The sequence below is a fragment of the Ruditapes philippinarum genome, unplaced genomic scaffold (genome assembly GCF_026571515.1).
Source record: "Ruditapes philippinarum isolate M1 unplaced genomic scaffold, ASM2657151v2 ctg16553_1_1_1_1, whole genome shotgun sequence".
NCBI lineage: Eukaryota > Metazoa > Mollusca > Bivalvia > Venerida > Veneridae > Ruditapes > Ruditapes philippinarum.
In genome coordinates this window covers 2522-24878 of record NW_026857058.1, presented here as the reverse complement: position 1 = coordinate 24878, position 22357 = coordinate 2522, and the positions used below count along the sequence as shown (strand labels likewise).

At 33.4% G+C, this 22357-nt stretch overlaps 2 protein-coding genes across 2 annotated transcripts; one reads left to right on the top strand and one right to left on the bottom strand.

Moving 5' to 3' along the window:
• The first annotated feature begins 5383 nt into the window (after window positions 1–5383).
• On the top strand, window positions 5384–15500 carry LOC132748633 (thrombospondin-1-like). The gene is made up of 10 exons (XM_060738245.1): window positions 5384–5567; window positions 6008–6049; window positions 8110–8189; window positions 8846–8908; window positions 9268–9397; window positions 9753–9875; window positions 10278–10448; window positions 12074–12244; window positions 14016–14180; window positions 14917–15500. Exons 1-10 carry the CDS (start codon window positions 5528–5530, stop codon window positions 15315–15317), a joined length of 1386 nt encoding a protein of 461 aa, XP_060594228.1. The 5' UTR covers window positions 5384–5527; the 3' UTR covers window positions 15318–15500.
• A 1070-nt stretch (window positions 15501–16570) lies between these two features.
• Window positions 16571–20394, bottom strand: LOC132748632 (uncharacterized). Its single transcript, XM_060738244.1, has 7 exons — window positions 20355–20394; window positions 19682–19858; window positions 19363–19455; window positions 18779–18864; window positions 18217–18316; window positions 17615–17707; window positions 16571–17155 (listed from the first exon to the last, which is right to left on the bottom strand). Exons 1-7 carry the CDS (start codon window positions 20392–20394, stop codon window positions 16638–16640), a joined length of 1107 nt encoding a protein of 368 aa, XP_060594227.1. The 3' UTR covers window positions 16571–16637.
• Window positions 20395–22357: the final 1963 nt, after the last annotated feature.

The window sequence follows — 22357 nt, the reverse complement described above, 5'->3', positions numbered from 1 at the left end:
AGGAAAAGCAATTGTAGTACGTGATAACATTTAAAATAACATTAATAAGCATTAGAATGAAACAGTTATTTTCATTCCTGAACTGGCTTGAGAATATGACAAACACCTATTTTTCTATATCTTATTGCAAACCTTCGCGTCATCGCATTTTCGTGTCTTTTTGTTTATACACAATTATTTTTGGTTCGATTTTCTAGGAAACATATAGCTTATAGACACGCTGCTGGAACCAACTAGTACTGAGCAATGAGTATAAAATTTCTTGCTCAAGGAAACAGTGGCTCGCCTCTAACGGGGTTTGAACCTACACGGATAGCGATACTAAGGTTACTATTCGGTTGGCTATGCCACCATCATAACATGTCCTTTATTCATAATATCATTATTACTAATGTGACTAATATGTCTAAGATGTAACATTGTGATTTGCAATGCTACAAAGGTTGAACAATTTCAGAGAAAACGAAGGTGCCAGCTTGTTGAAAGCATATAACTAAATGGATAATATCGTTCTTTAAAATGATATGCACTTAGTACTCTCAGGGTATTCTTATTCGTTATGTGCTGATGAAAGTTAGTCTTACCTTTCTACGTTTCATCACTTTTATAATAATTCATGTATTTTTGTGATTATACAGTACACCAGTTATCAAAATTATCAAAGTAACTCATATTCTTCAATACATAATATTGTTATTTCTTACCAAACGTTTGTGACAAATTATGTTTACAGGTCCAAATATAGTATTTAATGCCAAAGATATAACAAACAAAAATCCTGACACTGGAAACACTATAATATTTGGCTCTACACTTCTTAATGAAGGAAATGCTTATAATATATCTACTGGAATCTTCACTGCGCCTGTCAACGGAACGTACTCATTTAGTATGCAAATTTGTGCTACATACACAAAAGAAGTCTACGCAGCTATCATGATAGATGGGAAAACATATGCTACCTTATATGTTTATGATAAAGATGCGCACACATGTGATAGTACAGATACTGTCACTGTTTTACATGAACATTCAAAAGTTTTTGTTAAATGCACTGATGGTTGTACGGGCAATTATATATATGCAGATTCTTACCGTATGAACTCGTTTTCTGGATATCTGGTTCACCAATAAACTTATCTGTTTTATCACTTTTTTCATCTTTTTATAGAAAGTAAGTCCGTACATATCATGCATTTCCCATCGTCGTGACGTTGTTAGCGGTAACATCGTTATAAAAGAACAAGAACAATTTGACTTATGCATATTTCATAACAAGAAAATAAAATAAAAAATACAAAAACAATTCTTGCTACGAGGTAAAACAGCGGGATTTCAGAGTGAATATATCTATTAGATTTTCTCTAATGCCAGGACAGTAAGCTAGTAACTAAATCAAATTTAAATATTTTATAAACACCCATACACAGTGAAATTACCCATTATAAATTTAAATAGTCATTTTCTAGTGTTCTGTGTGATTTTCTGTCATTCAGAAAATTCCGGCGTTTTTGTGACAAAACATGAAAGTAAGATTGTCAGTGTTTTTAATGAATGTTTTTCAAGCTTTAAATTAGAACAATAGCAGAATGCATTCTGTCAAGGCTTATTGATTCTTTTTCATTATGCAATATAAAAAAATCTTTCAGAAAGAATTTTATAAATATCCCTGAAAGAACGAAAACCATGTAACCATGACTTTTTAACAAAAGATTCGCAACAGACGATAATAAGATACAATGTAATTTTGATATTACAAATCTCTTCTTATGATTATGAAAAAAGACCTTTCCCAGTAATTTATTTTATAAATAGATAGATTTGTTTCTATAAGCGCCACTGGGCCGTAACATATTAATCAACAGGGTGCATATGTTGTATATACAAGCGGCACCAGAGTGCATGCTTTGAGTTATAACATTACATAAAATTACATATCAAAATATTTATGAATTTAATTTGATTATGGATCATCCTAGGGACTTTATTGGTCACGCCTTACTTATTTGATAATCCAGAATGACTACCAACTGGCACAGTCCAAAACACTTAAACTTGTAATTCAGTTAATAACGAATTTATGTGTACTGTTTAACAACTTGTTTTTAGTGATTTTCTTTTCATATTTGATAAGCAGAATATGAATTAAATAAAAAATATCAAGTTGAAAATATCACTTTACCAGCTTAAATATAATATGTAGTGCAGTTCAATTGGCGTGATGTACGATTTTTTAGAGTGCCTTTTTTGCCTACACAAATAGTAGACAGTCATGTACACATCCAAATGCAGTGTTAATTTTATTTTTTTACATTTTTTTAAGTAACATAGATTTGTATTAATGATTTTCTTTATCTCAGTAATGTCAGTATCTTTCAATTAATTATTACGTATACACAGCCGTAATTTGAAACTATAGAATACTTGCATTTTTGAAACTTAAAATATCTATTTGGTAAGACATAAATACATAATCTACATATGGTATAAGCAAGTAAGTACGATTTAACTGACTGTTTAAACACGGTGCATCAATTTTCATTATTAAAAATCAAACTAAAATGGTAACCATGATCAGTTACCCAACCATATGGTCTAGTATTGAAACAAATCGTAACCTTATTATGATAAACATCTTTATTCATTTGACCATCCTTTTTATGAAATATTTCCATCCATCCTTTTCATGCAATATCTTTTTCAATTACACAAAATCTTAGCAATTTCAATTTGCCGATCTTACATGAGTAAGGATTGAGACCTTTATATCCCTCTATTAATGTACATAATCGTATCGGCAATGTCCACCGTATACCCCAATGACGTTATTCAAGGGCGACAACTTGAATCCGGTCTTAAATAAAAGGGTTTTGCAAGATATGTTCCTCTTATTCTTTTATCAATCTTTACTTTTAATGAAAATAGAAGCCTAACTTCTGGTATTTTACATTCAAAAAGTAGGTCATACATTTCTGACAAGCAACACTTGTCGGGCGTATCTGATCCGTTTTTCTTTCATGGAAAAAGAAAGAATTACTTCTGGGATCGATTTGGTGACTGTAACTTTTTAATTTTTATGCTGGCTGCGGTTTAAAATAACTCCATTTACATGTACAGTGGCACAAATGTGACATGTGTGTGTGTTTTTTTATTTATCTCGTGGCCACGAGATACTATGTCGTGGCCACGAGTTACTAAGTCGTGGCCACGAGATAGCTAAGTCGTGGCCACGAGAAACTATGTCGTGGCCACGAGTTACTAAGTCGTGACCACGAGATAGCTAAGTCGTGGCCACGAGATACTATGTTGTGGCCACGAGTTACTATGTCGTGGCCACGAGTTATGAAGTCGTGGCCAATGAGATTGCTAAGTCGTCACCACGAGTTACTAAGTCGTGGCCACGAGATACTATGTCCTGGCCACGAGATACTATGTCGTGGCCACGAGATACTATGTCGTGGCCACGAGACACTATATTGTTGCCACGAGATACTATGTAGTGGCCACGAGATACTATGTCGGGGCCACGAGATACTGTGTTGTGGCCTTACTAAGTCGTGGCCACGAGATAGCTTAGTCATGGCCACGAGATACTATGTCGTGGCCACGAGATACTATGTCGTGGCCACGAGTTACAAAGTCGTAGATACGAGATAGCTAAGTCGTTGCCACGAGATAGCTAAGTCTTGGCCACGAGATACTATGTCGTGGCCACGAGATACTATGTCGTAGCCACGAGATAGCTAAGTCGTGGCCACGAGATACTATGTCGTGGCCACGAGTTACTATGTTGTGGCCACGAAATAGCTAAGTCGTGGTCACGAGATAAATAACCAACCAGAAAGCACCATTTATATGAATTTCCCTTATTAACTAGACATGTGCTATAGTACAAGGATGTCCCTACTCCACCAGCATGTAAAAGTGCCATTTATATAACTTATTGACGGGCCAATAATTTTACATTTAGCGACCCTGATTTTTAACCCAATGACCTCGAAATCATTAGATGTCATCTACTATTAAGGTACAATGATCTTCCTGAGTTATATAAACAATGACTTTTCCCTTCTAAATTATTCATCAGACAAGGATTAACCTTATAGCCTACTATCTATCTACTGTCCATGGGCAATGTCCCTTTAGAATAAAATAAACCAGGACTTATTCCTTCTCATGATCTCGTATAAACAAGGTTAACAGGTCGTAGTACAATGTACGTACAAACTGACCAATTTGATCACAAAATTGTCCCAAAAAAAAGAGCTTTAGTCAAAACTAATGTCTGATGGGCCTTGGAAGGTGACTTTCTAATATGATCCTAAAGACAAGTTCAAAGTGAATTTCTTTAGAATTTTCATAGATTAATGTTGCATGTAAAAGTAAGTTATATAAAAGTAAGTTTATAAATTCCATAATATATATATATATATATATATATATATATATATATATATATATATATATATATATATATATATATATATATATATATATATATATATATATATATATATATATATATATATATAACTATATATATATATATATATATATATATATAATATCTCATGGCCACAAGATAAATAAAAACACACACACATGTCACATTTGTGCCACCGTAGATATGCAATTATTCTTGTACGGAAGGGTTTAAATAAAAAGAGTTAAAGTCCGGCGCATTTGTCAATGTCAGTTGTGAACTGAAATACCGTCATTTCTACCGTCATTTCTTAAGTCATATATCTAGATGTTATACTTAACCAGTCTCTGTCTGGTGATTCTTTGGCAAGTTCTGTAGTTCTAAAGGGTAATGCAAGATCAAACTTATTGGACAGGAAAAGCTTGACAAAAACTTGAAATTCTTGTTTAGAAAAGGCGTGATTATCTCACTTTAACATTAAGGGACTTCCGGTTTTCTCAGGCCAGACAAATAAAATCATTGGGTTTGAACTTAAAAATTGGTAACAGATTACCTATTGATAATGAGCCACTAAGTAAAATAAATAGGTTGCGGTAAAATAGTAGAACAGTACAGACGGTCTTGCCGGTGGAACTTTATTTCCTTAGGTGAAAGCAACTTCTATATTTAACATGGGTCAAAGGTTGTGGTGCAAAATCATTTGCATAGTTAAAATGGTTGTATACAGTCGGACAATCTACCGTTTACTTTAAGGAACAAAACTAAGTTCTAAAAATTTAAACCGTCAGTAAAATGTAATATAATATAATATGTAATAATCGCTTTCAATGATGCTTGTTATCACAATATATATGCAATTTCAAACATTTTTAAATGCTATTGCGTACTACTGAAATAAATCTTGTCTAAGGTTATTAGGTAAGAGCTTACGTCAACGTGATATATAAATATTGGTCTGTCTGAGTCGAGGTACATGTTTTTCGTGACAGAGATCTTTGTGTATGAAATTATTCGTCATTCAGATAGCGTCATATTTTGTACATGTCTTGATGGTTATCTCATTAATTAGAACAGGTCTCGTGCCAGTAGACGGGACAACCTTCCATGAGGGCACATGAAAATAGAATGATTGCGATAACGTTAGGTAAAATCTTTCTTTTTTATTTTCTTTTATTTGAATAAGTAAAATGAAAACAACCAAAACACTCATTAAAATGGACATAAAATATTTTCTACAAACTTTCTCCAATGACATTCATATTAAGTGTCATTCAGTGAAACATCTTTTGACAGATAATAATGGTGACATGTCCGAGGTTCATACATATTTCAGTGCCTGAAAAGGTGGATGGACACTCAATTTGCCTACATGTGCGTAGGCAGCAATATGTTTCGGAAATTATATTTAATTGTGTTCAAGTGAACGCTTTAATGACTACATTAAATTAAAGTCGCCTTCAGCTGCTACGCATTAAATACGCTAAGAACCAAAATAATTCGCTTGTCATTACACAAATGTATTAAGGAATTTCCTTCAAGAGAATGTAAAATTACTAAAATTGCATTACAACTTATATATTTTAGGTTTTTCGATATACCTACTGCTTGTCTTTCCAAAGACATCTGGTAAGAATCTATATTATATATCTATATAGGTTATTATTATTATCCTGTTACTATCAATTTCGGAATTATATTGTCCAGATCACTTGCTTAAACTAAGCACCTGTTTTCTGGTCTACTTTTTAGCTCACCTGTCACAAAGTGACAGGGTGAGCTTTTGTCATCGCTTTTTGTCCGGCGTCCGTCCGTCCGCCGTCGTCCGTCCGTCGTCCGTCCGTCCCTCGTCCGTCCGTCCGTAAACTTTTACTTTAAATGACATCTCCTCATAAACCACTAAGCCAATTTCATCCAAACTTCACAGGAATGTTCCTTTGGTGGTCACCTTTAAAAATTGTTCAAAGAATTTAATTCCGTGCAGAACTCTGGTTGCCATGGCAACCGAAAGAAAAACTTTAAATATCTTCTCTTAAAAAACCCCATGGGCTAGAGCTTAGATATTTGGCATGAAACATCTTCTAATGAGTGTCTACCAAGTTTGTTCAAATCAAAGCCCTGGGGTCAAAATTGGCCCCGCCCTAGGGGGTCATTGATTTTCCCTATATGCATATAGTAAAAACTTAAAAAAATCTTCTTATAAAGAACCCAAAGAGCTAGAGCTAAGATATTTAGCATGAAACATCTTCTAGTGAGTGTCTACCAAGTTTGTTCAAATAAAAGCCCAGGGGTCAAAATTGGCCCCGCCCCAGGGGGTCTTTGATTTTCCCTATATGCATTAAGTAAAAACTTTTAAAAAAAATCTTCTTTTAAAGAACCCAAAGAGCTAGAGCTAAGATATTAAGCATGAAACATCTTCTAATGAGTGTCTACCAAGTTTGTTCAAATAAAAGTCCTGGGGTCAAAATTGACCCCGTCCCAGGGCGTCATTGACTTTCCCTTTATGCATATAGTAAAAACTTAGAAAATCTTCTTTGAAAAAACCCAAATAGCTAGAATTTAGATATTAAGCATGAAACATCTTCTAATGAGTGTCTACCAAGTTTGTTCAAATAGAAGCCCATGGGTCAAAATTGGCCCGCCCCAGGGGGTCTTTGATTTTCCCTATATGCATATAGTAAAAACTTAAAAATCTTCTTTTAAAAAACCCAAATAGCTGGAGTTTAGATATTAAGCATGAAACATCTTCTATTGAGTGTCTACAAAGTTTTTTCAAATAAAAGCCCTGGAGTCAAAATTTGCCCCGCCCCGGGTGTTATTGATTTTCCTTATATATGTATAGCAAAAACTTAAAAATCTTCTTTGAAAAACCCAAATAGCTAGAGTTTAGATATTAAGCATGAAACATCTTCTAGTAATTGTCTACAAAGTTTGTTCAAATAAAAGCCATGGGGTCCAAATTGGCCCCGCCCCAGGGGTGTCATTGGTTTTAACTATATGTGTATAGTAAAAACTTTGAAAAAAAATCTTCTTTTAAAAAACCCAATGAGCTATAGCTTAGATGTTTAGCATGAAACATCTTCTTATGTTTGTTCAAATAAAAGCCCTTAGGTTAAAATTGGCCCTGCCAAGGGGGGGGGGCGGAAGGAGGGGGGTATATTGTTGTTTTTCATTATAAGTGTGTAGTAAAAACTTAACATCGTGAAACATCTTCTAATGGGTGTCTTCCAAGATTGTTCAAATAAAAGCCCTGGGGTTTAAACTGGCCCCTTTCCGGGTGCCTTTATACAGGTGAGCGACCTCAGGAACATCATGGCCCTCTTGTTATTTAGCAACACTTTTTTCAGTTATTTAATTTTAAGCAGAACGTTAGCTGTTTTCGATAAAACATGAAAATATGTATGTTTATTAATAACCAAATTACAGTATGAGTTAAATTATAAACAACCTCTTCAGCGTATTAGTACACAAATTATTTAACCTACATATTACAATATATTCTGTATAAACAGGATGATAAATTGGGGCCATGGAGTGTTTTTACATTATGATAAATGTATGTCATTTAAAAGAATAGATGTTACTTATAGTAGAAATGAAGCTGAACTTTATGAAGTATGACTTTAACACAGTAGCATATTATAAACAAAGCATATTCAGTGTACTTCATTATAAAACATTTACTTTAGACGCCTTGCAGTGTTACAATTGTACCGACATTGCTGACGTTAATGAATGTCTTACAGTGACAGAATGCCATGCCGGTCAGGTAAATATCTAACAGTATTATTATGCTATATTGGTCAAAATTCGCATAATATAATACTGTTCTGGTAGATGTCGACAAGTTGTTGAATATAATAAGGGTTAGGCAAATATTCTACACTGAGGGTCAAGTTAGTGTCAACAAGAGAAAATTGTTTTTTTGATAATCAGGCAGATACCCTTACTATGTCAATAAAAATGAAGGATCCAGGATCCAAGGTGTGAAAGAAATTCTCTACGTCCAAATTGAGATCTCGGGTATTCATTAATTAATTTCCTGGGATTTCAGACAGAACATAATTTTTTAAAACCTCGAGGCCAGGTCTGCCACCGGCTGTTATAACAGCGGGTAATCTTTTGCTAAATGAAAGACAGGCAATAACATTTGTTTTACGAAAAAGGTCGGTAAATAGAAGTAGAATTTGTCATATTATTAAGTAATATTCAGTAAATATAAAATAAGCTCTACCGTTAAAGTATTTGTAGAAATTGCCATATATGGGAGTTTCATTATGCTGTTAAATTATTTTAACATTTGTTTACTATAATCAATATGTCGATGTAAAAATTGTTATATAAAAGTATCTTTACAAAACAAATTGCTTTGTTAGTTACCATGTTTATAAACGCTTTTTATCATGCTGACTTGTAATTTTATAGTCTTGTCACATAGAAGTAAAATCATCAGGACAAAGAAGCACCCTTGGATGTACAGACAATCAGGTAGGCAAGAGATATCCCGAAAACAATCTTACAAAATTAGCAAAATTCTAAAATTTGGTTCATATAAAAACAAGTGTATGGCAACATTAGTGACATAATTTATTACAAAATTCCGTTCTCGTCTTAGAAAAGATATCATTTTGGTTTGATCAGGTTTGATCATTTAATTTTTCCATTTTGTGTCTGAATTTCTCTTTTCAAAGTACTGATATTCTAAATGGACAATATAATTATAAGATAAATTGTACCAATTCCCAACCATCGCCGACTTAAACTGTATAAGCCATATACAGATATAAATATGCACATACCTCCACTTTTGTAGTTTCTTGTCTATAAGTCATATTTCCATTTTACAGTTATGTGGAGTAAGTGCCAGTGGTGCCGGAAATTTGATCGGTCGAGAAATAAGTGGGCGACAAACTTTGGACTGCCATGAATGTTGTAGTAAAGATAAATGCAATAAAAATTTATGTTCACATTTGACACGTAAGCTGTTTGTTTCATATATTACTTTTCTCCTGTTGTAACTAAACAATGTTTAGTTCCAGGATAACATATAAAAAACGAACAAAGCATTCCTTTAACTTAAAATCAAATTCTTAAAGAGTCAAATAATGGCGTCACAATGAAACACATTATATCACTTGACAAAAAACAAAAACATTAACACCTACTTAAATTACATGTACAGGATGCCAATACAGTTTCGGAGCATTACCGACATGGGTCGATATTTATTGAGGTTTGAGTGGTCAAAGAATTTTTGTTAACATACGGGATAGTTTATTGCACATACGATAATAAAGTTCCAATATTACGTTGGATACTATTTATATTTCAGCCGGAGCATGTATTGATGATGTGAAAGTGGATTGTGCATTTCTAAATAGCTTTTTCAATATTTGTAAGGATATTCAGCGAGCCAAGTTAATCTGTGCAAAATTCTGCTCACTGTGTTCACTTGGTAAGCTTAACCATTTGACTTACTACATTTGTTTTTCATTTAAAATAATTATAGTTAATGATTCTCATTTTATTTACAAATCAATTTAAAGAGTGGCTGTTGTTTATATGAGAAGCTTTTTGAAACTATAACAGTCTTATGGAAAAACTGTTATGTTTTACCAATAGCCAAGATTCATATGAAATAAATATACTGTATTATAAAATCGAAATATTGATGAAATAAAATGCGCATTTTTAAGTAGACATAAATATTCTTAACTCAACCACGCAGACTAAAATGAACATTATTTGCATTCAGCGTATTCGAATTGCTGCGGTTCAGTAACACTGCTTCAAGAATACAATTTTTAATTTCATTTATTTGTCATGGTCCATTTGATCACTTTTAATCCTCAAACAGTGGATGGGAATTGGGCAAGCTGGTCCCCGTGGTCTACATGTGACGTCACCTGTGAAAATGGGACTCAGACAAGAACAAGACAATGTTCCGATCCTCCCCCAGCAAATGGCGGACTTGACTGTACCGGAACACCCACTGATATTAAGACATGCTCAAAACAACTTTGTCCAGGTATGAATTCAGCATAACAATGGCATATTGATAAGTATTGCCTAATCCAAATCAGTTACAAATTATTATATCTTATTTGAAACCAAAAAATGACTTTTAATCTGAATAATCAACTAAGGAAAGGGTTGATGATTATTTACTAGAATACCAGATCGGAACGCACACAGGTTAATTCAAACACACTGATGCTCAAAAAATGAAACAGAAAAAATGCAATTATTTACATATACGTTTGGTTTTCGAACATAGCCAGAAAAAAATCTCTATCCTGAAGCAGGAGAACCTTCCATTTATAAGACGCCGCGTGCACGCGGTGTCTAGAAGATAGGCATTTGTCTATACAGCAATGGGGGAATTTTAGACTTGATTTTGTGTGTTTTTGTTGTTTTTTTGTTGCTTTTTTTTGTTTTGTTTTAACAAAATTAAACTGTTTTCAAATTTTCTAATAGAAATAGCTTTTCTGATGTACAATATGTCACAGAGCTTTAAAGGATTAGACTAAATGTTTAACTGAAGTGACAGTGTCATGTTTGAATATTCTTTTTATCATTGTCTAATTTTATCTACATATTAAATAATTATAACGTGCCATTGAGCCAGTCTGTAGTCGATCGTTCTTAAACTTAACCACTGAGAGAGGTAACGACTGAGGCATTGTCACTCACTTCATTTGCTCCGCCTCTGTTGAATTTCGGCTCCGCCTTAAATTGTAGCCAACTTTAATATGATGCTCCGTATGCTAGCATTTAGTATTCGTTGACGGACGGAAGGGAACCAGGACGGTTTTGATCAATATCACTTGTCGAATCATTAAATTACAAGTGTCAAAGCCCAAACCACGCCCACTATCAGAGAGGCGGTTCTCTCTCAACCGTTCAGAAAGTACGCCAAACTCTGCGCACCGGTTACGCTACGGCCAGTAAGGGGAGATCACTGCAGAACAGTTCGTCCTCAAATTCATTCAAACATGCAATTCGTACCAATATTTAAAGGGAAATTTTGTCGGCACATATTGTCTTGAATTTATTTTAAGTATACCAATCATTTCAATTTTACTTGTTATCCAATTTGTTTCGACCAGACGTTTCAATCTTTGTCGTAACAGACAAACATTTCAGAATTTCAGACATGGCATTACTTTGTGAATTTATGCATTAGCACAAAATTATGCAACTTAATTAACTGAATTATTAATCAACGAGTACATAGAATCTACCAAGAACATGGAGAAAAAAAGATTTGTGCTTCGGATATTCAACTGTAATAGAGAACGATTTTCAATGCTGATTGTTCACATCATTTGCTGGCGTCTTTGATGTGCAGTATCAACATTTAACTTGTCTTCCATTGATCGACGTCGGAAATAGCTTTCCCGTTAGTATGCAGCTAGATTATTGTCAAACTCCTGCTAGAAAAGAAATTATTGAACCAAATTCTAGTGGCGCAGTTTTAAATAACAAAAAGAAAGATTTTTTAATCAGTAGGTCTTCATGTAAAATACATTTAGGAAAACTAAAATTATATTCTTTAAGATATTTAAGAGGATTTCATTCAAGGATAAAAGTTAATATTAGCACTTGTACCAAAAATCATCTAAATTTGTATACATTTTGCATGTTTCAAAGTGCATGGTGGCTGGTCTGAATGGTCGAACTGGGACGCGTGTTCTGTAACTTGTGGTGTAGGCATAGAAAGGCGGCATCGTAATTGCTCGAACCCGGTACCAGACAGGAACGGACTACCATGTTTTGGCGACACTTTAGATGTACAGATGTGCTTTCCGGGTCCATGTGCAAGTAGGTTTGATAAAAGCTTCAGTTTGTCATGATTTTAAGCATGGGTGTTGATGTATTGTTCAAAAGCTACGTTTCTTGTTAAAATCTAAATAAAACGAATGAAAAAGCTATTCAGTGACACACATTTTAAATCAACACCAGTGAATTTTCTTTTAATATTGGATTATTATGGAATCTTTATCGTTGAAATTGACATAACTCATGAATCATCACCTAAACATAGTGTAAAACATAAGGTAAATTTTAATAAGTTTATAAATAAGAAATACATTTAGATGTTATCTAAAATGATAATAACACGATATATTATAACGACACTATAAGATATTATATTGCAGCACCTATCACATAATCTTTTCTAATGGAACGACCAAAAATCCAATTTTGTCCTCTTTAACGGCCCATTATGCATCATTTGAGCTATCGATTTTGTGTCGCCTCAAGAGAGTAGTGGCGACATATAGGAGTCACTTCTCCGTCGTGTCTACGTCCGTCCGTCACAGAATTTATCCGGGCTACTCCTCACAAAGTACTGGTGCAATTTTATCCAACTTTACAGGAATGATTAGTAAATATATAGTCGGCATTTTCTGGTTCAATGATTTTTGACAGAGTTATGACCCTTTTAATGATTCTTGTCGGACTATTCCTAGTTTACTACTAATTGAAATTTCAATAACATTTTACAAGATTGATCTGTAGCTTAAGTATTTGCGCAAATTACACGGATTTTCGACTTGAAAGATTTTTAATTGAGTTATGACCCTTGAATAGAAAATATGTCTTTTTCTGCTACCTACACAAAATCCTGTCCGGACTTCTCTTCACAAACATCTGGTGCAATTTCATCCAAGCTTTACAGGAATGATTTTAACTAAGTGAAGTTGTGCATATCAGCGGTATTCTCCGGTTCAATGATTTTTGTCATGGCCATTTAATTATTTTATTTTTAAAATTTGTCCGGACTACTCATCTATACCCAATAATGCAATTTCAATCAAACTTTACAGGATTGATTTGGTACCTTCAGTCCTTGTGCACAATGCATTGGTTTTATGTTTGAATTATTTTTTGCCGAGTTTTGGCCCTTGTATGAAAAACGCGTTTTGGCTTTTTAATGATTCTTGTGTCTCCTGCTACACAGTAGCTGCAACATGCAATTGGCAATCATGGGGTGACACATGTGGTGACTGACGCCCTTTTTTCTTCACGCATTTTTTTTCTTTAATTTTGATATCTCATAACAGATTCCAAAAAAAATTTAAGAAAATCCAAACCGATGGATTCATTTGATTATTTAAATATGGTATAAGAACATAATTATTCACCCAATGGGTAATAAAGCATCGATCAATATTGCGTACAGCGGCAAATATTTTGAAAACATTTTACTATGTTTTTGACGTTGTGACAACATTCAGACTGTGGCGCATGCGCAATATTATGCTTACTTAAATATGCATTTGGTTATCATAATATGATTAATTGTTTATAATTCTTGTTTCCTTCTAAAGAGGATATATAACGCATCAATACAGTGTTTATAACATGCACATTAGATATATAATATAAGATCTATGGCTTAATTCCGGGTATTTCTAGGTCATTCCTCATACTGGCTGCTACTAGTATCCTTTCAATCTAATTAAATGTGAAATCGTTTGAAAGTTGTTAACCACGTCGTTTATTTAATTAATTTCTTCTCAATATTTAAGAGACAACAAAATTGTATTTATGATTTTTATGTAAAAAAAAGTTTGGTGTAATTAAGATGGTGGTTGGACTGACTGGGGACAATGGAGCACCTGTTCAGCGACGTGCGGGGACGGTTTAAAATCTAGATCACGTACCTGCACAAATCCGTCACCCTCGCCTCACGGAAAATATTGTGATGGAGATCCTATAGAAGTTGTTTCCTGTAGGAAAAGCAGTTGTAGTATGTGATAACATTTATATATCGTTAATAAACAGTTACTTCCATTCCTAAATTGGCTTGAGAATATGACAAACACAAATTTTTCTATATCTTATTGCAAACCTCGGTGTCATTACAACCTCGTGTTATTTTAGTTATACAGAATTTAAGTGCCATTGTATATGAAGCTTATAGATTTACGTCTGGGTCCAACCAGTACTGATCAATGAGTGCAAAATTTCTTGCTCAAGGAAACACTGGCTCGTCCCAGACGGGGTTTGAACCTAGGCGGATAGCGATGCTAAGGTTACTAGTCGGACGTGTTCACCACTCGGCCATGCCGTCATTATCACATGTCTTTTAATCAAAATTTGTGGAGCATTTCGGTATACTAATGTGTCAAAGATGTAAGATGTTATATTTTGAGTTGCAATGCTGTAAAGGATAAACAATGTCAGAGAAAAGTAGGTATCAGCTTGTTGAAAGCATATACATAAATACAGTTTGAATAAGGATAACATTGTACATTAAAATGATATGCACTCAAGTTCTATCTGGGTTTTATTATTAATCGTAATGTTCTGGTGAAAACATTTCTTGCCTTTCTACCTATTATTTTCATCACTTTTATAATGTTCGTGTATTATCATATCAAAACAGTTAAACAATAAAACAATATTATCAAAGAAATTCGTACTCTTTAATAGAAATCATTGTTATAGCTTAAAAAATAGTTGTTACAAATTTTGTTTTATAGGTCCAAATATAGTATTTAAAGCCAATGATATAACAAACAAAACTCCTAGCAATGGACACACTGTAATATTTGGCTCTACACTTGTTAATGAAGGAAATGCTTATGATACATCTACAGGAATCTTCACTGCGCCTGTCAATGGAACGTACTCATTTAGTATACACATGTGTACACAAGTGAACAAGTATTCCTACGCAACTATCATAATAGATGGGACAACATATGCTACCGTATATGTTTATGATGAAAATTCGAATTCATGCAATAGTGCAGATACCGTTGCTGTATTACATAAACATTCAAAAGTATTTATTAAATGCATTTATGGCTGTACGACCAGTTTTATATTTAAAGATGGTAACCATATGAACTCGTTCTCTGGATATCTGGTTCACCAATAAACTCATCTCAAGTGTCTTTATTTCAAGATGCAATCATTATTATATGTAGTTTAAATTGTATGATAAATCTGTAGCTCCGTCCTTTTATTTTGTTATTCCTTTTCTTTAAAATTTTTAAGTAGAGTAAAGTCATTAGGCTAATGGTAATTGTAAAAAGGAATAAATAATTTGTTTATAAAAGTTTTTAATTCTTTTTTTATTTCTTATAAATCCCTAATTATGATTTCTTTTCGTAGTAAAAAGTTGGTCTAACATTCTTCAAAGCTATGCTTCCAGAAAATAAGAATGTACGGATGTGTTTCAGACCAGCGTTATACGTTAACCCCCTTAACCTACCAAGAGCAACCAAATCTGCTTGGTTTTGCTGAGAGCGGCCAAATCTGCTTGGTATTGCTTAGTGCGACCACATCTGCTTGGTATAACTGAGAGCGACCACTTCTGCGTGGTTTTTCTGAGAGCGACCAAATTTGCTTGGTATTTCTGATAGCGAGCACATTTGCTTGGTATTGCTTAGAGCGACCAAATCTGCTTGGTTTTGCTGAGAGCGACCAAATCTGCTTGGTATTGCTTATTGCCACCACATCTGCTTGGTATTGCTGAGAGCTACCACATCTGCTTAGTATTTCTTAAAGCGACCACATATGCCTTGTTTTGCTGAGAGCAACCAAATCTGCTTAGTATCAAAAAGATGACGAGTGCCTTGTCAGGTACCAATCAGCTTGGCGAGCTCTTTATGATATTTTTTAGTTTTGATAATAAAAGTGTTGAAAGGTTTAGTTGCATAACCTAACAGTGTGTATGACAGTCTTATTGAGGCAATTCCGTGTTGTTTTTTATGTTGTTTCCTTCCATTTAATCAAACATTACAAACCCTTCTTTTTTCTTTTACTTTTATTTTATCAGATGAAACAATATATCATAGTTGGTAGTATCAAAAAGTATAGTCTGAAAAGAGAGATAAACATGATTACTAGTATCAGAAGTGGCTTAGCAAAATAATATTGGTTATGTTATATACAGTACGGCTGACATTATGCTCATTTTTCGTTATCAAGATAAGCTAAATCATTTATAAATTTCAAATGGTTGGCAATTACTATAGTCGTTGATAAAAAAAATGATATAAAACCGTCCTACTCTTTGTATCAATTGAACGTTACTGGATATTTATGTAATACATAATTGATCATTTTCGCAAAGTAAAATACAAAAATGGCAAAATATATATATATATATATATGTGTATATTATTAATTCCACTTGTGCACTCACCATTTACCCTATGATGGGCATAATGTCGGTGTTCAAACCAATTTCCGGTTAAGGATTTCTCTCACAGATTTGTATAAAACTTCTGTTACAACCAACATATTGCCATTCATGAAAAAAGTACCCGAGACGCCTACAGTATAAAAATAAAGCCTCATTCTTTATTGCCTTCATTTCTCCACTGGCGCCTTGATTAACTTGTGATTTGGTTGTCTTTGTTTTGTCGCTGTCTTGCTCTAGTCCACCGTCTTCTAATTTTACATTGCTATGAACTGTTGGTTGATGGTGATTAGGAGTGGAATTTTCGTCTACGGCTTCCGTTACAGTGCCATGGTTATGCGGGTGTCCGGCGCCTAACCAAAATCCGTAACTGGAAGTGGGAGTAGGCAAAGAGTTACTGATCGACGCCATCTTTGTGTCAGTACTTTTAGTTGTGTGTGGCAGCGAATGCATTTCATCTTCTTCTATCTCTGGATCAATGAAGAAAGCCCTATCGGATTTTAACGCTGACTGTGTAACACCATCTGTACTTGATTTGTCGTCTGCAAGACTCTTTACAGAAGTCAATGCTACATAAAATAATAAAAAGTTGTTAATTAGTTTGAACCATCATACCATCGTGAAACAACATATTCAGAATCTAAAAACAGCCCAAAACAGCAAAATGGAAAATGTTGCATGCTCGGTTTGATTGAGGCTATGCATGGACAGAAATGAAAGATGCAAGTTACCGTCCATGCCCCTAGTACTGGTTTAAAGTAAACAAAATGTAAAATATTTAACTAAGAAACATCTGCAGATGTGTTATGCGGTAGTTTTTCCTTGAACCTTCCATGTGACAAATTCGTATATTTCCAGGAATAGCGGCGTATGGCCACTAAGAATTTGAATTCGTGTATCTTAAACGAGAAAACAATAGTCGAAATTAAATAAAATGAAATCTTAAATGAGGATTAGATGTTTAGAAGTTGTATAAAGTAAAGGATAAAAAATACATCAGAAAAAAAGTTAATTATTGTAGAACTTACAATGTGGCGTATGTTCATCTTGTCCATCCTCTAATGGGTCATCAAGAAAGCCAAAGTCGAGAGCAAGCATTTCACGTTCGGCAATACAACATCCTGTCAAAATTAAAATCTACCAAATTATGAATTTCAGACTTTTAAAATAATTTTATCTCGCATTTTCTGGTACATAAAAAACTATTGCTCAACTTTTCGCTGTTGAAAATGATCACAATTTCTCTCATATATTCGATATTCACTAAAAATACTTTCTTTTTTTTTCATTATTCAGCAAACAACATTAATTCAAGGTCAATTGTGGAGAAAGATTTTAGCTTGGACCACCCTTAAAGAACTCGAAACCACGATCCTCATCGCAGAAAAGTTAACATATTAAGTAATTCATTTCCACAATCTCTTTAGTTTAAACTTATTTCAATCTACTAACAATTGTTTTCCATTCAGACAAGCTATTTAGTCTAGACTACCAATAATTGTAATTCATTTTCACAAGTTATTTTATTCTAAACTACCAATGATTGTTTTTCATTTAAACACCTTTTTTACTTAAAAACAAATACAATAAGGTTCATTCATTTTCACTTCCGTAGAAGATTTTAACCTACCTATATATCTGTTTATTTGGGTATTCATGAATTCTTGAACATTTTTCGCCTCCTTGCTATCATTAACAAGGGGGGCTGCGTCTAAATCCGCGCAATATTCCTGTAAATGAAGAGAAATAAACTGAAATAAAGATAACACATAATTATGAGTCGTCTAACTTTTTCTTACTCCCAGGGATACGAGATTAATGTCACGTGGGTAGAAGCCCTTTGACAAAGAGAAGATATGCAATTCCTTGCATATCGGACTGGTCTAAGAACCTATGTCGGAAATTTCATCTAACATAGGAAAGCCAAGATACCGCCATAATGGACATGTACCCTCGGACCGGATATCCTGATCCGAACCGCAACGTATAACAGATATTGTTAATGTACCATGACATGACTTCTATTAACCCTAAACCTGTTGACTGTGTGGTATTGATTTGTCCTGTTTTGAATCTGGAACATTCCAATAAGAGTTTAAGGGATTTCAATATAAAAATACAAAAAAGTTACGAAATAGTATAGAGCTTATACGTACAAAACTTGCCTGGCTTTAAACTCGTGGCAAACTTACCTTTGCGTCTGAACTATGCACAGGCGTGGAGCTGTACATGTAGCACTTCCGGTTATAATATGTCCAGTTGGCAGGGCAAACAGTCTCTAAGAATGTAAGGAAATAAATAAATACCTGAAGGAATATAACTATTTTTAACCTACACACGTGTAATATAATATCGTACGTAAAATGTCAAAACAAATTCATTTTCAATAATTTCAATGTGTTAAGTCATATGATAAAACAGTGAGTTTAGTCATGTGATAAATCAATGCACTTAGTCATGTTATGAAACAACGCACTTAGTCATGTTATAAAACAATGCGTTTAGTCATGTTATAAAACAACGCACTTAGTCATGTTATAAAACAATGCGTTTAGTCATGTGGTAAAACAATGATTAAAGTCATGTGGTAAAACAATGATTTAAGACATGTGGTAAAACAATGCGCGTAATCATGTAATCAAACATAATTTTATTCGTTGCCATATAATACAACAAAAAAGATCTTTCATTAAACAAGTTCAAGAAATCGTAAGAGCCTAAACCTTTTATATCAAAACATATTTAAAATATCCAGATATATTTAAGTTTTCTTTACCTTTGATAATAAATTGTCCGGGTACATTTTCTTTAAATGAAAAAGTGGAATTCTCCTCTATGGCAGACAATAGCTGTTTTCGTGTCATGAACACTGGAATGTTTAGTGAATAATTTGGTTTTCACAGTACGAAATGACCGATGGAGATAAGATTAACACAAAAATGTTTCAAACATGTAAAAGTAATAGGTAATAGTAAAATTGATTAACAAAAGTAATTCTTTTTATCTCATTACAATTTGCCGGGCAAAAAAGATAGGAACCGCGGTACCGACAAGGAACGCCCTATAAAGACAACGTAATGTCATTTATCACTTACCAGTTAAATACAAGGTGATGCCGCCTGTTGCAAGAAGGACGAACAGGCTGACAATGATGAAATACCGTATAAAAGACCAGCCAGATTTGTTGATGTCCTCGTTGTCCGAATCTTCCTTCTGATCAGCTGAAGTCACGTTTTCATCTACGTCAATAATAGATTCTTCATGCAGGGATCCTTTATTAAATGAAATGAATAATAAAAGAAAACATTGACTGAAAACTTTTATTAAAAGTTGTAAATCATTATTTAAATAAAATGACTGGTTAAATTTGAGTGAAGTTGTAGCCTATTGAGTCAAACAGTGCACAGTCAAACAGATAAATGTATATACATGTACTAGTTAAAACATCAGTGATAAGGGAACACTGTTACACACTGGTATAAATTCGGAATTCCGTTAATTCTGTAAATTCCCTTTGAATATTTTTATAAGAAATCCTTTGATGTTACAATGCAGGTAAGGCAACAAAAATGGAAAGGCATCAACTTTCACACTGCCCCGTTAAAACGTGATACTGTCGCGTTATAAACTTCGTACTACTGTATTGTGTTGCGCAACATTTTTTGTTTTCGGAAACTGGCATGCTAACTTTTAAACTTCCTATCCATCAATTTAAATGTGACAATTGTAAACCATTGCCAAATCTTAAACATATTATAAACACAATACCCTTCGTACTGTCTGCTTCGATGTCACTTTGTTTAGACATTTCCATGATATTCTATCTGAAATAATAATTAAATAAGCTTTTACTTTGCTCTGCAGTGAAAAATTGTGATAATTCAATCAAAAAACGTCAACACCAACTGTTATATATCCCTAGTGACAAGCAACTTCATTGATACCTCCTTCACAATGGACAATAACCGAAATAATTGACAAAGGTGTCTCCTGCATTCTCACCCGATTTTGGCAGGAATAGTCGCGTGACACGAGCTTGCCAAGAAAAGAAACATATTGTTCAATTTTGTCGAGTTTGCACGAAACGCTTTTGGAAATATGGACACAGCAATGGAAAATTCATATATGTACACAAATCATTGATTTCAACCAGAAACATCAACAAAAAAGAACAAAGACATTTCCAGAGTACAATGCACATCGAATAATTAAAAGATAACAAAAAATAGAAAAGCAAAGGAGAAAAAATAAAAGATAAAAGTAAAATTTTGAAATGCTTTGCCAAGAGAAGCATTGTAGTAAGACATCATCATCAAACTTCGTGACGTTTATTTCTGACACGAGAAAATACGTAAAATACTTACGTTGATTACATTAAATGGTACTTACCTAATACAGTACAATACCTAAAAATATTACCACTTCTTATTATGTTGTAGTAATTGTAAAACGTTACATTGTGTCGGATTATATATGTGTTTGTATTAAGACAAAATGTAAATAATTCATGACCATGTTAAAATAATTCTATATATTAATATCTATGTGTGTATGTTTTTAGAGTTTGTAAAACGAAGGATATTATTAATAAAGAACATAAAAATATGTTATGCTGCATTTTGTTATTCCATTTTTTTAAATATGGTGGTCAAACTTAAATATCTGTAAACGTTGGTAGAAATGAACACTTAAAGATGCACACGTGTATATGCAAATACGCTTCGTGAAATTTAATTAACATTTTGAAGAAAAAAATGCCAAATGAAAAACAAACTAGAGATGTAAAGTTGTAATCAGCAAGCAGTTTATCTTTAAACATTTAACAGGTGCTATGTAAAACACTTTTTCAACATGTGCTTGGCCTTATTAACATAGCTGTGATATCACGATTTTCTATAATACTTGCCGATCTTCAAGACACTTTTATCGTATCTCACACCTTTGAAATAGTGGTTATTTCAACGAACTGGCCAGGCGTAATAAAAATGTTGCGATTGAAGCCGTGGTGCTGTTAAAAAATATTACGCGTTCTTATTAAAGTGTGTGAACATTTCGCGCCAAAATTGTTATTCTTGCAGATGTTTGTTTTTATATTCGTAAACACCATTTTAGAATTAAATTGATTGATAAGAAACGTGAATTCCTGAAGAATAACATCATATATAGTTTCGATATACATGTATAATATTTCTCACCAGCCAGTATGATTCTAATTGACACCTTTTTGTATCATACAATTTCATACTGGTCTACTCTTGTGTGTAAGTAAGTACATAAGTAAGTAAACAGTTTATTATAGTGGCATGTGCCTTTCTAATAAAACAAAACATATATTGACAAAGTTAAATTAGCTTTTGGGCGAAATATTCATACCTGAACATATTGATCTTTAAGTCTTTGAGTCTAATCAATGACGTAAAATGGTATTAAGTAAATAAAAAAGCTATTATTTTCATTTATATTCGCAAACAACTTTTTTATCAATGCAAATAATAAGAAGGCGATTTTAGTTATAATAATCAAAGGCCGCAGGCTTTTATTTACATACAATTGTTGGATTGAATAAGTATAGCGAATATTCCGGCTGTCTGTTTTAGAAGCTGTCGGCCAATATTACTGACTAACAAGTACCTTAAGAACAGTGTTGCCTAAGTAATAGTCTGTTTCTACTTGCAGTACGAAAAGCATCAAAATAATCTAAATTTATAAATTATCTACGTAAACAACCATAAGTTTATAACTGTTCAGACATAAAGAGAGATAATTGTGTA